At 39.9% G+C, this 13,873-nt stretch overlaps 1 protein-coding gene across 1 annotated transcript; it reads left to right on the top strand.

Annotated features, from left to right (window-relative positions):
• Positions 1 to 5,346: 5,346 nt before the first annotated feature.
• On the top strand, positions 5,347 to 6,282 carry LOC121451971 (olfactory receptor 8D4-like). Its single transcript, XM_041657815.1, has one exon. The coding sequence runs from the start codon at positions 5,347 to 5,349 to the stop codon at positions 6,280 to 6,282; it is 936 nt and encodes a 311-aa protein (XP_041513749.1).
• Positions 6,283 to 13,873: the final 7,591 nt, after the last annotated feature.

The raw sequence follows: 13,873 nt of genomic DNA, 5'->3' as shown, positions 1-13,873 counted from the left end.
ACAGTTTCCAAATGAAGAAACACAAATGACCGACAAATATTTGAAAAAATCATCAGCATCTCTAGTTATCAGGAAAACACAGGGAAACACTGATTTTAGTGACAAGTTCCTCACTTTGTCAGAAGGATTATTACTAGGAAAGCAAATAGAAATGCTGGCAAGAATTTGGGGATAGAAAAACAGTTATGAACTCCTTGGGGAAGTGTAAACTGGCTTGGTCACCGTGGACATTAGTGTGGAGGTTCCTGAGGAAGCAAAAAACTCAAAGACCACATGGCCCACTTGTGCATTATAAACAGTACGAAGAGCATGCACGCCACTGTTCATTGCAGCACTGCTTACAGCAATTAAGAACCAAAGCCAGAGCTGCCCATGGAGAGAAAAATTAGTGAAGAAAATTGACATATAAAATTGGAATTTTTTTCTCAGCTGTAAAAAAATGAAATGGTATTTGCAAGAAAATTGTTGAGGATTATTGTTAAGCAAAATGAGCCACACTTAAAAAGATAAACACTGCATGTTTTCTCCCATATGTAGAATCTAATTTTGTGTGTGTGTGTGTGTGTGAGAGAGAGAGAGAGACAGAGACAGAGAGACAGAGAGACAGAGAGACGGAGAGAAGAGGGGGAGAAAGAGAGAGAGAGAGAGAGAGAGAGAGAGAGAGAGAGAGAAAGAATGAGAGTAGAAAGCAGCCTGAGATTATTCCTTCTAAACCCACATAGAGGAAGGAGAGAACCAATTCTTACAAGTTGTTCATGGGCCCCCGTATGTGTACACATGGTCCCCCCAATACAAACAAATATGTGCAATTTGTTTTTAGATGGTGTTAGGGGATGAATATGCTACTGAACGAATACATTCTTGGCAGGCATGGAGATACAATGAAAAAAAGAAATCTCAACAAATTTTAAAATTGTAGGTAATACCAGCACAGGTGTGCGTGTGTGTGTGTGTGTGTGTGTGTGTGTGTGTGTGTTAGAAGATGTTCTACAATGGCTGTCACTTCAAATGGAGGGTTGACAGTTAAGGGGATATGGATGATCCCAAGGGCATGTTTCCTAAGAATATAGGATCAACTGAAGACATAGTTTGATATCAAAATCATATAAACAAGGACCATAATTTATTAATTCTTCTCCATTTACTGGAGATACTGGTTTTAATGTAGTATATACTTTAAAACTAATTATGAGATAATGCTCAAATATTCCCAAAGCCGGATCTACTTGTTTTTCCCTGAATTTTTGGAAGTTTCAAAAACATACACTCTTTTAAGGTCACCAGAAAAGACTCATCCAAACATCATGAGGCATTGTACTAGAGATCCCAGAGATACATGCCTTGGAACCATAGGCCAGTTCTGTTTGACTCTTGAGGCTCCTTTATCCATGAAGTACTAAACCTTCCTGATGACCTTTATACATTCTTACGTTTTCTGTGTCTTAGTTTCTTTGTACACATCCATATCTATATACTGAATATCATATCATATCATATCATATCATATCATATCATATCATATCCATTCAGCTTAAGTAAATTCATCGCACTTTTAAGGGTATAATTTTGTAATTTAACATACTCTACCTTAATGAGGTTTTCCATTTCTGAGATCAAACACCTATGAGCACGTAAGTGCTTCCTAGGACGCTCTATTGTTCAACAGCATGTCCCAGAAGGGACTGTGTCAGGCAGTCTATTAGACTCAGGGGGTAGTAGAAGCTCCAAGGGAGGGTCTGGAAGCTTTGCTCAGTGTGCCTAATCTACAACAGATGCATTCAGTGATGTATCATGCAGCGTGGGACCAGCTCTTAAAAATACTCTGGCTGCTGAACCTCAGGAGAAAAGAAACCCCCAGGATGATTCATCTTTATATTTCTACATTAAAAAAATGCTTGAGCTAAGAAACAAACTCTCAGCATCTTGTTACCTGCTGTTGTTTAGTTAGTTAGTGAAGAAGAAGGTACAGTTAATCCACTTTTATTTCTTAGAGAAAAGAAAAAAAAAGAGATTCTCACTGAAATCCACTAGGAGGAAGAAGGTGAGTCTCAGAAATGTTCATATTGTTTGACTGTTATATCATGTCTCACCTCCACTGCTGATTGTCTAATGAGCTCTAGAGTCTTAGCACCTTTGTGCCCCACTGAGTCAGTGACAGGAGTGGAGGGAAGATGCCATTAGCCTGAGCTTCAAACATGCTTTGCAGACTTAGAATAGAGTCTGCTCATATTTTTGGACTTATGTAGCTTATACAACAATGCTTTGTAGTATTTCTAAGTTTTATAAATTCAAGTTTTATAAATTTAAGTTCACAAAGACTACATTATGAATTAGTGGCTTCCCTGTAAGTCTTAGAGATGTGGTCAGAACTCTATCAGTGTGCTTTCTGTTACCCTCTGTGTTCATAATGAGACTTCAAATTTAGAAATAATTACAGTGAAATAATGCCTATCTATAAGTGGCTACTGAACACTTTAAGTGGCTGCTTTGATGTTATATATACCATAACTTGAAATTCACTATGTGTTTTAATTCTTGTCCTAACAAGTTCCCAAATGATGCGGATGGGCACTGGACCATTTTGAGGAGAAAGCACATAAACCTAAAATTTCCATGAAAATTAGGAAAATAAAAAAAGAGAACTGATTTGATCAGAAGAAACAGGAAATGTGAACGCATAGAAAGACCAATGAGACTAGTGGCTTGTGTGGGAGGATTAGATATGTATTGAGAATGGGTAGTGGGTTTGTGACCCTTAGGACACATTAAAGATTGGTATGGAAACATCTATGTGATTAATAGCAGAATAAAACCTAAGAATATGAATCTTGTTGAATGCCCCTTTCATTTATCCTTCTGCACAGCCACGATGACTACTCTTTGTATGTGCACCATAAATGGTAAGGTATAAATGGAAAGGAAGACACCCAGGTGTTTCTATAACAGAACAAGGGCTACTGGGTACCTCCATTTGCTCATGATACAAAAGACCTGTGCTTCACAGATTTGAGCCTCACTTAGATAATACCTGTTGAATATCATTAAGCTCCATTTCTTCAGAAAGAGAGAGGATTCTGGGAAATAAGAATATCCTGCATATTTGGAAGTTCAGGTAGCTAAATAGTGTCTTGTCCTTAATATTAGTGACTGATAGGAAACCAAGAGGGAATAAGAGTGGCAGACCCAGAACCGAAGAGGTTGAGAGAATGGTAGACACAAGCCTGAGAAGGCCTCCACATGAGTGAGTCCAAAGATCTGAGGTCAGCACAACAGCAAGGAAAAAGTAGCCAGGCCTCAAAGACAAGGCCCCGTTTGACCTGAGGTCAGGCTACTTAAAGATGTTTTCACCTGCCGCGCGGTAGTGGCGCATGCCTTTGCCTTTAATCCCAGCACTCGGGAGGCAGAGGCAGGCAGAGCTCTGTGAGTTCGAGGCCAGGCTGGTCTAGAAGAGCTAGTTCCAGGACAGGAACCAAAAGCTACGGAGAAACCCTGTCTCGAAAATCCACACACACATACAAAAAAAAGATGTTTTCACCTTGATTCCTTATTAGAGGACAGGAATAGACAAGAAGTGCTGTTCAGGCTGGGATGCAGATCTTGGGGTTGCTGATGGTCCAGTAGTGGAAGCAGTAGTGATGAAGTCTGAGCCCAGACAGTAGCTGACATCAAGAAGGATGAAAAGGCTTTGAGGGCTCAGCATTCTCTCATCATCCATAATGGATAAGCTTCCAACTACTTAAAGCACACTTAAAAATACTGCAAACACACATGAGAACTTGTTTCTAGAGTCACACTACTGTTTCAACATATATTTAAAAAGTGCCCGAGTGGCGTATCATTAAATATGTTTGGAAATATTTATTCTACCCAGTCCTTTCGGGGAACGGAGGAAACTTTATGTTAACTCATCGGGTGTTTCTAATAAATGGTCCATGATTACTCATTTCACACAATACTCATTAATATTTTCACTCGACTAGTTCTGCTATCAATGTTGGAAAACCTAGAATGCAAAAAAAAAAAAAATAGTTCCTAAAAACACCTTCTGTGTGGACTAAGCAGAGTGAGCCACAGCCACCTGTGTTTTTTTTTTCCATTTTTTTTTTATTGAGAAAAGGAGAAAAAAAAACAAGTTTCTACCTCCTCCCAGCCTCCCATTTCCCTCCCCCTCCTCCCACCCTTCTCCCCCTCCCCCCACTCTTCTCCCCCTCCCTCTCCAGTCCAAAGAGCAGTCAGGGTTCCCTGCCCTGTGGTAAGTCCTAGGTCCTCCCCTCTCCGTCCATATCTAGGAAGGTGAACATCCAAACTGGCTAGGCTCCCACAAAGCCAGCACATTACGTAGGTTCAAAACCCCATGCCATTGTCCTTGGCTTCTCATCAGCCCTCATTGTTCGCCATGCTCAGAGAGTCCAGTTTTATCCCATGCTTTTTCAGTCACAGTCCAGCTGGCCTTGGTCAGCTCCCAATAGATCAGCTCCACTGTCTCAGTGGGTGGGTGCACCCCTCGTGGTCCCGACTTCTTTGCTCATGTTCTCCCTCCTTCTGCTCCTCATTGGGACCTTGGGAGCTCAGTCCAGTGCTCCAGTGTGGGTCTCTGTCTCTATCCCCATCCATCACCAGATGAAGGTTCTATGATGATATGCAAGATATTCGTCAGTATTGCTCAAGGATAGGGTCATTTCAGGTTCCCTATCCTCAGCTGCCCAAGGAACTAACTGGGGACCTCGGCTTGGGCATCTGGTTGTCCTCTTGGCTATGGGAAGTAGACAAAATTGCCGGGGAGAAAATTGAGATCTTGGGGGTGGGGTGGGATGGGGGTAAGTGGAGATGAGGAGAGAAAAGGGAGAAGGGGAGAATGGGGGGAACTTGGGGAAAAAGGAGGATTGGGATAAAGGAAGGTTAGATACGGGAGCACGGAAGCACAATTCTTAGTTAAGGGAGCTACCTTAGAGTTGGCAAGAGACTTGAACCTAGAGTGGCTCCCAGATGCCCACCTGTGTTTTTGAGGAGTCTTGGCCCTTTCTCTTTGTTATGCACTTCTGCTGCTGGGCTTCAGAAAAAGCCTTCACAATACTGATCATCACTCCTGTCCTAGATTCTGGGGTGGGATGTTTGGACTTTTGCCAGGGAATCTGAGGCCCAGGAGGGGATGGTGAAGTGTTTTGATGATTCATAAAACTGATGGTAGTAGGTGCTTTCCTATGTAGATGCTTCCCCTTTGAATTTCATAACATGGTCTTTGTTTTCACAGCTGGAAACACCTGGGCTCTGGAGGACCAGAGACCAGCTCAGATTCTCTCTTATTTGACATTTACCGCCCCTCATCTTGACAATTTTCAGAGGAAAATGAGCTTAAGAAATCACTCGATGGTGACTGAGTTTCTCCTGTTGGGGTTAACTGAGGAGCCAGCGCTTCAGCTGCCGCTTTTCTGTCTCTTCTTGGCGATTTACATAGTCACTCTGGTGGGAAATCTTGGTATGATTGTGGTCATCAAGCTGAATTCTCAACTTCATACCCCCATGTACTATTTTCTCAGTAGTTTGTCATTTTTAGATTTTTGCTACTCTTCTGTTGTTACCCCCAAAATGCTGGTGGGGTTTTTAAGCAGGGATAAAGCTATCTCTTATTCTGATTGTATGGCTCAGCTGTTCTTCTTCTGTATTTTTGCCATTTCTGAATGCTACATGTTGGCAGCCATGGCCTATGATCGTTATGTGGCCATCTGTAGTCCTCTGCTCTATGCTGTCATCATGTCCTCTGGGGTCTGCTCCCTCCTGGTGGCTGCTGTCTTTTCAGTGGGCATCACTGATGCTCTGATTCACGGGGGCTGCATATTAAGGTTATCGTTCTGCAAATCCAACATCATTAAACATTATTTCTGTGACATTGTCCCTCTTATTCAACTGTCCTGCTCCAGCACTTATGTCGATGAGCTTCTTATTTTTGTCATTGGTGGATTTAACATGGTAGCCACCAGCCTGACAATCATCATATCATATGCGTTTATCCTGACCAGTATCCTCCGCATCCACTCTAAAGAGGGCAGGTCCAAAGCCTTCAGCACCTGCAGCTCCCACCTGACAGCTGTTCTTATATTTTATGGGTCGCTCATGTCTGTGTATCTGAAACCCGCTTCAAATGGGTTACTCATCCATGAGAAGGTGACCTCAGTGTTTTATACCACAGTGATTCCCATGTTAAATCCACTGATATACAGTTTGAGAAACAAGGAAGTAAAAAATGCACTGGTGAAGCTTGTAAGAAGAAAAATATCTTCATAATAAATGTGCTTTTTACTGAGATGCATTAATGTATTCCTAATTATATTTATATGCAAATGTTTATACCCTGACCCCTAAAGCGTAATCTGAGCTGAGGTTATCTATGGTACTATATTACAAATATTCATATTACTAAATTATACACACTTAAGGTTTATATGTTTTAATATAATAAGTATGATAGCAAGCAGTAGTGTTGCGTGAGGTCCTTCTGCTCCTCTAGGCAATAGCTGCTGAGATACCAGCCCATTGGGGCGTGGTGTCTCTCTTTAAAAAAGCAGCTACTTCCCTCCTCGCTCTCTCTTACTTCCGCTCAGCTTCCAGCAACTAGACTCCCTTCCTGATTGTGCAGAGGGCTGTTGTCTGGGACAACCATTCTATTAATCATAATTCCAACCTGGTGTGGGATTGTTTGTGATTTACGCCTTAGCCTTCATCTGGCCCCCAATGTGTGGACAACTGAATCCACAGAAAGCCTGAGAAAGCTTGGGAAAGAATAGAGTAAAGCATGTTTTCTTCATAGCAGCAATTTCTCGGATCTGCTCTGCTTGCTAGGGGCAAGCAAGCACTGTCATCTAAGAGAGGCTTCCTGACTCAGCTTTAGCTGCAAAACCCTGCAGCTGCCATGAAACACTTAAATGGTGTTGATAAAAGCCAACTGAATGCTTGTTTGTTTTCAGCTGTAGCAGGAAAAAAGTTGTGCTGTTTTAAAATGCCAGTTTTCTGGGCCGTCCTGCCAGGGCAAACTCTGACTCAGACTCAAGCAGGTAGTCTGACTGAATGTGGTCTGTGAGCAGAATGCTGCAGTTTGCTTGCTGGCAGGGATCTTAAAAGGCCATAGAGTTGTGGCAGTAAACATGGCTACAACCCATACCTCTGCCATGAGGCTGGAAAGCTAAGGAATGGGCTGGATCTAGCTGCCAAAGCCACGGCTTTAATCCTACCCTTATTGGTACTTGTTGGTACTTGTGAGTTATTGTTTTGAGACAAATATATTGGTATCTATTCTTATAGATACAATGTTAAATTATATTGACTATTGTATGCATGCATGTTTCTATCTCTGTTTAAAACATTTTTATGTATTGATATATATATATATATATTGTATATATTTATCATATTGCAGTGTACATTTCTACCTCTGATTAAGATACTTATATATTGTTTGTGTATTGATATATATTTTCCATATTGTAATGTATATTTGTACATTGTTTGTATTTGGAGGTCATTATCCTCATTTGCTACATAGTTGTTTATTGTCTTAGTCTTTAAGTTAGATAGGTATTGAGAATTATATAGATCAATAGTATTCTAAGTTTGTCATTTATAATTAGACTAATCACGTTCTTTAGATACATATAGATTATACTCAGTATAGATAGATAATCTTCAACCTCTTCAAAGAACTGTAGAAAATGGCCTTTAATCTAACTCAGAGTTTTGTTATAGTAAGACACAATTGTTCCTGGCAGCACTGATGTATTCCCGAGAGAATGTTGAGCACCAAAGACACTCTACCTGGAGCCTTTCTTTTTGGCAGAACTGGCCTTTGGGCAAAGAAATGTCCATACCTCAACCACTGACAGAGATACAGAGCGTGCATCAATGGATAAAACAGGACTGTCATATCCTGCCAAGACAGGATAAGATAGTTTTGAAAAGTTGCTTGCCTTTGAAAATGGTATGTCAGTTATGTTAGGCCTTAGCCAAAGTTGGTTGCTTCAATGCTGTAAACACGACTTTGGGTGATTGCCCAGGTAGCTAGTTGTCTCTGTGATTTGTTGCATGTTTTGGAAGTTGTTTTACTGAACTTCCTAATTACCCAGGTAACATTATTTCCCTTCTCAGATCTTCGATGGGGTTGAAGACTATATAAATGTAGTTACTTTTCTCTCATGACTTGGCCAAGTTATTTATTATACAAGACCTAAGCTAGTTAGAATAGGATATTTGTACTTATTGTATATAATTTCGTAGTAGGTTTATAACTCTCTTACTTAAACAAAAGGGGGAGATGTTGCGGGAGGTCCTTCCGCTCCTCCAGCCAATAGCTGCTGAGATACCAACCCATTGGGGTGTGGTCTCTCTCTTTAAAAAAGCGGCCACTTCCCTCCTCGCTCTCTCTTACTTCCTGCTCTGCTTCTGGCTACTAGACTCCCTTCCTGATTGCGCAGAGGGCTGTTGTCTGGGATGGTGATCTGTAAGTTTTTTCCTCTTTAAATAAATAACCATTCTATTAATCATAATTCCAAACTGGTGTCGGATTGTTTGTGACTTACGCCTTCGCCTTCACAGTAGCATACATTTTATTTTATTATTTATTTATTTTTATTTTTACATACCAACCCCAATTCTCCCTCCCTCTTTTTTCCCCATCCCACCTTCCCCCACTTAACCCCAATCCTCTCCTTAGATGTGGTAAGGCCTCCCTTGGGCAGTCAATAAAGTCTGAAGTAACAAGTTGTGGCAAGACTCAGACCCTCCCCACTGTATCAGTGTATCACAAGGTATTCCACCAAAGGGAATGGGCCCCCAAAAGCTAGTTCATATACCCAGGATAAGTCCTGATTTCACTGCCAGCACCCCCTTTTCAACAGATCAAGTCACGTAACTGTCATCCACATTTAAAGGCCCTAGTTTGGTTTCATGGAAGTTCCCCAAATGTCAATCCAAAGTCTATGGGCTCCCATTATCTCAGGTCAGCTGTCTCTGTGGTTTTCCCAATCATGATCTTTATTCCCTTCCCCTTGCTCATATGATCCCTTCTTTTTCTTTTCATCTGATCTCCAAAAACTCAACCCAGTTCTTGGTTGTAGATCTCTTCATTGGCATCCATCAGTTACTAGATGTAGGTCCTATGATGACAACTAGGGTAGTCATTAATCTGATTATAGGGGAAGGTCAGTTCAGAAACCCTCTCCACTATTGCTAGCAGTATTAGCCAGGGAAATCCTTGTGGATTTCTAGGAATTTCCTTGCACCAGGTTTCTCCATAGCCCTATCATGGCTCCCTTTATCAAGATAATCTCTTTCATTGTTCTCATTCTCTCTCCCTTCCGAATTTGGCCATCTCTAACCCATATGTTCCCATTTTCCATCCCCTCCATTCTACCCTTCCAGTTTACTTAGGAGATCTTAACTATTTCCCCATCCTGAGCTCTCCATTGTGTCCCTTTTAGGGTCTTTCTTTCTGCCTAGTATTTCTGAGGTTGTGGATTGTAGCCTGGTTTTTTTTTGTTTCATGCCTAAAATTCACTTATGAGTGAGTACATATCATGTTTATCTTTCTGGGTCTGAGTTACTTCACTCAGGATGGTTTTTTCTAGTTTCATCCATTTGTCTGCAAATTTAAAGATGTCATTGTTTTTTACCTTCGAATAGTACTCCATTGTGTGATTGTACCACATTTTCTTTATCCATTTCTTCGGGTGAGGAATATGTAGGTTGTTTCCAGGTTCTGGCTATTACAAGTAATACTACTAACATATATTTTAAATTTAAAATTTTGTAACATTTACAGAAGTAAACATTATATTTTTAACCCTTGTTTTCCAAATCTAGTTGAAAGTGTTAACACAGTGCACTGCATAATCATTTAAAGAAACCAAAACTGAATAAAATGCAGTGTGATGGAATTCACCCCCAATCATTTTATAGCAAATGTGGAGAATGTTTGCTTGTGTGTTTACTGTAAAGGGCTCATTAAAATCCAATACTGTATTTAAGTTAAGTGAAATTCTAGAGTAAGATTAAGCAAAGAATCAAGCTTATGTGACCTCAGTGAGAAAACTCATCTGGCCATCCAAGCTGAATACAGCATAGCTAGATTAGGAAATATTTAAATATTATCAAAATATTATGTTTTTTCCACTCATTTTGACCAGTATGTATGCAGTACTTTACTTCTATCTGTTCGGTTTCTGTGAGACGACATTTTTTTTCTCAATGCCTAGGTATCTTTAATTTTCATCATATAGTATGTATGGAATGGAAAATTATATTAAATAGTTTCACGAAGAAGCTTGTCAATGTGAAAAGTAAAATGAGGCACATTGAGTGTTAACAGAGCTCATCTGAGCCAAAGCAAGGTGGCCCATAATAAATGAACTGAAATGGCATCCTGCATGTCTGGGGAAACAACAACAACAACAACAACCGTCAAAAGTGTTGCTGCAGAGCAGTGTGTTCAATTGTGGTGACTGTAAATTTCTGTGAAGAGCAGTACCAGATTCTGTCTGGAGGTCACTCACTGATGTTATGCACTCTAGGTAAGAACTGTGATAAGCTAAACAAGACATGCTCCAGGTTATTTACTCCTTGAATGACATCAGTATGTCTGCAGAGAACTGATTTTAAAGGTTAAAAGTAATTAGATCATGAGAGTTTGAAATGCAGGATCACATGATTGCTGCCTGAAAACCTCTTCCGTCAGACCCATTTAGGGTTTGTAGATTCCTGTCCCCATGTCTTTAAACTCATGGTCAACCGAGAAAGCTTACTGCACAGAGGGCATGATGTATTTATTACAGCAATTTATTAATTCAGTTTGTGCTGAATAATAGATGCAATATACAAGGAACAAAACATTGGAATAATATGGGATATGTGATAGACAGGACCGCTTCTTATTTGGGAAGATGACATTGATAGATAAATAACAGTAACAAATGAGCAAATATTCTAATTACATAGATGTATATTGAGAAAAAGATGGAGTTATATAATTTTCAGTTACCTAAGGGTTTTAGTCAGTACAGTTACTTAAGTAAAGACATTTGGGATGAAGAGACAGAAGAAGGAAGGTATATGCATGCAGGCCCATCTGAGGGGCTGTTGGAGAAGGACAACATGCTACTGGCCAGCGTGGAAGTGTACAGAGCACTTGCTAGACTACTGAAATAATTTGGAAATATATTTAAACTAGATTTGAATTAGAGATAAACATGAGTGATTTGAAACTTCTCACGTTCAATTAAGATTTATCATTGGGTAGAAAATGTGGTGTCCAGCAGTGACAAAGTATGACATAATTAAAATAGATTTGTAAGTAAGAAAAATATAAACCATAAGCACTAGTTGAGTTTTATTTAAATAAAATCATAATTAGATGAGAGGCCTAAGTAAGTGTGGACTTTATAGATGTTTGGTTTTTTCGTGGAGTTGATAATATGAGCATTGTAGGGTTAGTTGTGTGATTGTTATGATGAAACCCAGATTAGAGTTAAGTAGATGGTAGAATGGTAGCATTTGACATCTTTTAAATGAAAAAATAGTGTCTCCAATGGAGTCTCACTGAGTATATAAGCCACACCTTAGGCCAGACCCCATGCCCAGCAGTAGATGGCCAACAAAAAATGAACTCAATGATATTTTTGGAGGTTTTATGTTTCATAATGCTTTTTCTAGGATTTTTTTTTACCTTACAGGTCTTTTATTTACATGATTTATATTCTGATTTTCTCTTTTTATGGGATTTCAGTGTGTGTAAATGTGTGTGTCTCTATGTCTGTGCTTTTTTCTCATGTGTTTTCTTTGGCTCTATTTTTTGGATAATTTGTTTTTTTATGTTTTGTCCTATTCTAGTTATTATTTTATTATTATTTTTTAGATGCCTGTTTGTTTTCTAATGAGGGAGAAAGAGAGAGAGGGAGGATTTGGGTGGGTGGGAAGGTAGTGAATTTCTAGGAGGAGTTTAGGGAGGAGAAATTGGGATCAGAATGTATTGTAAGAAAAAGTCTGTTTTCAATTAAAAATACTAGGGTTATAATGATGGAGTTAGGAATGCCTAGGAAAGTAAATGAGAGGACTTGCTGAGTGTGGGAAGGTTGTACTGACCAGATCAGAGAAAAAGCAGGGCTCTATAACAAACAGAGGTAGTCTTGATAGGGTTACAGGCTCCAAACAGGCAGGCTTCCATGCTTGGAATAGCTCTCTCCCCAGAGGAACACATGTGAGACATTGCTGTCTTTCACATGTTTTAACACACCTAAGTACAACAGACTAAATGGTAAGAATGGCCTCCACCTATTCTAGGGAGTGGATATGGAAGACCCCTACATAAGCAAATAACTAAATATGAAACTAAGGAAAACTGCAGCTGCATTTTTGTTTGTTGCTGTGTCTGTCAAAATGCCCCTTGGTGGTTAACCATCATGGAAGCTGCACTTAGATTGCTCGAGAACTCCAATTAGGTCAGATCAAACCAAGTTAAAATGCCCATCATTTTATTAAATACAGTGCTCTCGGATGGCCTAGTGCATGGCATGGAGACAGGAAAGCAGGGAGCACATGCAAACCCGGAACCGCATGTTTCTTCTCTGTGAGCCCACTTAAATACCTTATGGGAGTGGCCCTGACCCTTCCTGGGGTGCTGGCAAGCTGGGATTTGGTGTCCAGTCTAATGCAATTCCCAGGTCAGGGGGCTGGGGCTACGGTCCATAATGTTAAAATTATTATGGTTTTGTGACCTAACCTCTGGGTGGTCACATTACAGGAGATACAATATTTTCTTCCCCTTTGACAAAAATAAGAGAAATGTCACTGCAATGGTACAATATAATTTCAGATTTGTATATGTAGTATTTTTGCCTTACATGGGCAGATTATCCTTTGATATCCACAGATGTGCCTTAACATGAGTGTCTACACTAACATACACATGTTCAAGCATAACATGTGTACAATACATGTGTGCGCACACATATGCACATACATAATACAAAAGTACAGTAAATCTTTGGGGTAATTAAAATATTTATAAGTAATGTGTATATCAGAAATTTATTAATTTCATGTCTGTAAGTGTTCTGTGTGCATGTATGTTGGTGTACAATGTGTGTTCTTGGTTCCCGTGGAGATTGAAATAGAGCATCCTCTGGAACTGGACTTATGGATGATTGTGAGCCATTTTGTGGGTCTTGGGAACTGAACATTGGTCCTCTGCAAGAGCAGCAGGTACTTTTAACCTCTGAACCATTGTTCTAACCCTATATCCTAAACTTTTGAGAGCCATTCACATCCCCCAAGCAAGCCACATGTGAATAACCACAAAAGAAGACTAAATTTTCAACTCTGTCTGGTCTCTAGGATCAGTGCCAGCAGGAAGTGTGGCTGAGGAGTGCAACAGTGCCTACCACAGAGCCGATCTGCAAAGACAGAGATTTTTGCTGTTCTTAGAAACCTATTTTCTCTCCTCTTACCCAACTTCCAATCCCTGCCCTGCCCCGCCCCCCACCCACTCTTTATTCTCCTGCTGTGCTTTCGGCTCTTGGTATGGTAGTCAAGGGAATCTTTGGTAAAACACCAGGTGAAAGCAAAATCAAATAAGTGAACAAATAGCAATTTGATTATTTCCAGACAAACAAAAGCTGAGGGATTTTCTGTCAACACTCAGCTGTCTTATGAGGAAGGATAGAATAACAGGCAAAGAAATTAGATATTAACATAAACCTAAATAATGAACACAATAATTCCAGGGAAGTAGCTCTGTAGATAACTACAAAATCCAGTATTGCTGTAGTTTTACAGATATACCTTTAATTATATACAAAAGCTTCAAGACATATACATGAAAAGAATTATAAAT

The sequence above is a fragment of the Microtus oregoni genome, unplaced genomic scaffold (assembly GCF_018167655.1).
Source record: "Microtus oregoni isolate MIOR12 unplaced genomic scaffold, Mior012 000008F_ref0000371, whole genome shotgun sequence".
NCBI lineage: Eukaryota > Metazoa > Chordata > Mammalia > Rodentia > Cricetidae > Microtus > Microtus oregoni.
The sequence above is the reverse complement of the archived record's forward strand: the minus strand, read 5'-3'. Positions and strand labels throughout refer to the sequence as shown.